The sequence below is a fragment of the Nanorana parkeri genome, unplaced genomic scaffold, assembly GCF_000935625.1.
Source record: "Nanorana parkeri isolate BGI_ZX_2015 unplaced genomic scaffold, ASM93562v1 scaffold81, whole genome shotgun sequence".
In the NCBI taxonomy this organism is placed as follows: domain Eukaryota; kingdom Metazoa; phylum Chordata; class Amphibia; order Anura; family Dicroglossidae; genus Nanorana; species Nanorana parkeri.
This window is the reverse complement of record NW_017306349.1, coordinates 1,153,329-1,157,455: the sequence shown is the minus strand read 5'-3', so window position 1 is coordinate 1,157,455 and position 4,127 is coordinate 1,153,329. Positions and strand designations below refer to the sequence as shown.

General features: G+C 49.6%; 1 protein-coding gene across 1 annotated transcript in view; it reads right to left on the bottom strand.

The window, feature by feature from the left end:
- MORN5 (MORN repeat containing 5) overlaps positions 1 to 4,127 on the bottom strand; it is a 15,939-nt gene that overhangs the window by 10,657 nt on the left and 1,155 nt on the right. The window contains exons 2-4 of the mRNA XM_018576979.1: positions 3,682 to 3,829; positions 2,971 to 3,082; positions 1,600 to 1,731 (exon numbers count right to left, since the gene is read on the bottom strand). Of these exons, the coding sequence (XP_018432481.1) occupies positions 1,600 to 1,731; positions 2,971 to 3,082; positions 3,682 to 3,829 (392 nt within the window). The remainder of the gene's footprint in view (positions 1 to 1,599; positions 1,732 to 2,970; positions 3,083 to 3,681; positions 3,830 to 4,127) is intronic.

Sequence of the window (4,127 nt, the reverse complement as noted above, 5' to 3'; positions counted from 1 at the left end):
TTCGTTCATTAAGCGAGCGATGGTTTCTCCGAATTGGTTCGCGTGTACGCTGAGCGCGGTTAATTGAAAGCACCGGTCATCTGGAGCGCTAATTGTTTAAGCCCAAAACAAAATAAACTTGCAGAATTTCAAATGATGATATATTGGGCAGGAACCCGGCCGTCTGATTTCCACTGTCACAGGCCAGAGTCCTCCTTTCATGGCTCGGCTCTGCAGATCGTAAGGAATCACAATATTATGACAAAAGGAATTACTTTCTGTGTCCAGAACACTCCAAAAAGGACGACGTTTCTGGCCGACAGGTCCCATAGACACACTCCTAAACCTTGTGGACGCCTTCCCAGAAGAGGCGGAGCTGTTATAGCGGCAAAGGGCGGAGCCAACCCCATACTGAACCCTACGGACTAAGACTGGGATGCCATTAAAGTTCATGTGTGCGTGTAAAGGCGTCTCAATACTTGTGGTAATATAGTGTATTATATACACACACATTATACATTTATTTTATAACTATATATTATTATTAAGATATGTTTTTAAGCAGCTTATTGATTGCCATTTGGTATATTTGTCATCATTCATCTGGTATTTGTGTTACTGCTACAATGTGGCTTCTATTATGTGTTGTTAGTGATAGGAACGAATGGAAAAGATAAAAGAACGGCATGCAGTCTGAGCGCTCCGTTTTTGGCACACCTCGGGGGTCAGGAGCACAGAGATAAGTCCACTGGAAGGTATTAGTTCCCATCTACATTCCCATCAATCGCTGGAACAGGAAAAGGAGGGGAGATCTTTCAATGGGGACACTAGGATTTTCCTTTGGTGTGATTTCCTTTCACTTCCAGCTGTGGCTATCAGACAGGAAGTGAAGGGAAATCCCCCCAATGGGGACACTAGTTCTGTTGAGCCTGCTGACCACCAGGGATTTCCTTCTCTTTGGAGGGATTTCCTTTCACTTCCTGTTGTGGCTATCGGACAGGAAGTGAAATCTCCCCAATGAGGACACTAGTTTTGGTGACCACTAAGGATTTTCCTGGTCTGTGGAGGGACTTCCTTTCACTTCCAGCTGTGGCTATCAGACAGGAAGTGAAGGGAAATCCCCCCAATGGGGACACTAGTTCTGTTGAGCCTGCTGACCACCAGGGATTTCCTTCTCTTTGTAGGGATTTCCTTTCACTTCGTGCTGTGGCTATCGGACAGGAAGTGAAGGCAAATCTCCCCAATGAGGACACTAGTTTTGGTGACCACCAAGGATTTTCCTGGTCTGTGGAGGGACTTCAATTCCTGTCCGATAGCCACAACAGGAAGTGAAAGGAAGTGAAATCTCCCCAAGGGGGGGGCACTAGTTTTGGTGACACTAACTGTGGGAAAGGTTTAACCTTTTTCTATATATAAAAATCAATCTACTCTAATAAGGGGAACACAGAGGTGGTGCAGAAGGCACTTGGATAGGTCTGTTCTGCGTGGCAGAGCTGTGTAAATCTCAAGACTGGATGGACAGATCTACAAATCCCACAGCAGGAAGAGCTGCTCCTGGCGTATTGAGCTGTTTGCCCAGAGCTCGGCTTTGACATGAGAAAACACAATGTAAAGACTCACCGGCATTCCGAAGGAATCTGTGCTGGTAGTCATTCACAACGCGGCTGCCCGGGTCATAGAATCCATCACCGCAATCGTAACAGCCTTCCGGGATCTGCCGAGGAGGGTCTAAATTTGTAAGTTGTGAGCGACCTATGAAGGAGATAAGAACAAAAAGGGGGAGTGGTTTCTGCTTCCACGTGTGTGAAATAGACGGTCACCCTATAACGGGAGGTCCCCCAATAAGGACCTCAATATTGGAGATACCAGTGGTTGCCTTTACATGAACATCAATGACCTGTTTACACTGGACCTACCCCATGTACACTATATGGCAAAACGTTGGTGGACACCTGGCCATCGCACCGATGTGAGCTTGTTGGACATCCCAATCCAAAACCATGGCCAATAATATGGAGTTGGCCCTTTTTGTAGCTATAACATCCTCCACTCTTCTGGGATCTCAGCAGGGGTGGAGAGAAGATCTCAGCAGAGTCAGGGAGAAGGTCTCAGAAGAGTCCAGGAGAAGGTTTCAGCAGAGGCGGGGAAAAGATCTCAGCAGAGTGGGGGAGAAGATCTCAGCAGAGTCATTTAGAAGGTCTCAGCAGGGTCGGGGAGAAGGTCTCAGCAGAGTGGGGGAGAAGATCTCAGCAGAGTAATTGAGAGGTGTCAGCAGAGTTGGGGAGAAGGTCTCAGTAGAGTCAGAAAGAAGATCTCAGCAGAGTCGGAGAGAAGGTCTCAGCAGGGGTGGAGAGAAGGTCTTAGCAGTGGTGGGGAGAAGGTCTCAGCAGGGGTGGGGAGAAGGTCTCAGCAGGGGTGGGGAGAAGGTCTCAGCAGAGTCCAGGAGAAGGTCTCAGCAGAGTCCAGGAGAAGGTCTCAGCAGAGTCCAGGAGAAGGTCTCAGTAAAGTTGGGGAGAAGTCTCAGCAGGGGTGGAGAGAAGGTCTTAACAGGGGTGGAGAGAAGGTCTCAGCAAGGGTGGAGAGAAGGTCTCAGCAAGGGTGGAGAGAAGGTCTCAGCAGGGGTGGAGAGAAGGTCTCAGCAGGGGTGGAGAGAAGGTCTCAGCAGGGGTGGAGAGAAGGTCTCAGCAGAGTCAGGGAGAAGGTCTCAGCAGGGGTAGAGAGAAGGTCCCAGCAGGGGTGGAGAGAAGGTCCCAGCAAGGGTGGAGAGAAGGTCTCAGCAGGGGTGGAGAGAATGTCTCAGCAACATTGGGGAGAAGGTCTCAGTAGAGTTTGGTAGAAGGTCACCGCAGGGGTGGAGAGAAGGTCTCAGCAGAGGTGGAGAGAAGGTCTCAGCAGGGGTGGAGAGAAGGTCTCAGCAGGGGTGGGGCATTGAGCAACAGATAGACCTCTCACTGAGACACAGAAACAGGATGGATTGGAATGGAACTATACCTGCAGGTTTTAATCCACAACAAATCTCGGTATAAAACCTTCGGTCATAGCCGTCACAGTAGAGCCATTTCTCCTTCTCATACTGGAGCCCATCGGCAAAAGTGTATTTTCCCTGTAAAAAGTTTTTAAAAAATGATAAAACAGAAACAATGTAAACGACGTCCATTCTAAGCACGCCAAATCACACCCGTGACCCGAATGGGGAACGAACATTCGCTATACACTGTCCTGGATCTGCCGAGACACTCCCACACCTTTTCCCTCTGATGTCCAGGGCCATGTCCCGGGATCACAGCATCAACCTTGAGTCACGGCACGTCCGCAGTAACTCCAAAGGGCATCATGTGGGGAAATCAGGGGCCATGAGTGGACATATTTAGAGGCGGGCCCTTGGCAGGGACCAATCCCAAAAGTGGGCACGATGGGCGGTCACTGCATATTTAGAGGTGGGCCCTTGGCAGTGACCAATCCATAAAGTGGGCATGGTGCGCGGATATTTAGAGGCAGGGTCTAGGAGGGACCAACCTGAAAAATGGGTGTGATATGGGTATGTCCACCTGAAAAGAGGGAGGACGAAATGTGGGCCATGGGCGGGGTTAACAGTGACCCAGAATCCAGCGCCATGGTGTTGGTATGTTCCTGGTGCTCACGTTACTCATCACGTTGCGGTATCTACAATCGTCACGTGGTCATACATTGAGTCCATCTTACCTCGAGCCCTATGCCGCAATCCCATTGAGCTTCGTATTTACTTCCATTCGGGAAGTGCAGCGTTCCCCGGCCATGAAACATTCCATCCTTCATCTCCCCTTCATAGCGTGTTTCTGTTGGGAGGATGTATTCTCCTTTCCCTTCCAGTCTAAAAGAGGGAAAACCGAAATAATTATTTGTATCCAAACCCAATTCCACTCAACAGGTCCAATACCTGTTCAACCCCCCCGACGGCCCACAATGGTTTCTCCTGCCAGCTCATGTATCACTACAGGTGGGAGGCACCATGGCATGTGAAGGTGGGGAGCAGCTATTCCAACCATCTGACATGTCAAACACCTGCTTCCCCCAATGGCAACCAATTTTTTTTCTCAGCCGTCTCATGTGTCACTACAGGTGGGAGCAAACTTTGCATGTGTGGGGGGGGGGGGGGGGGCGATTTTACC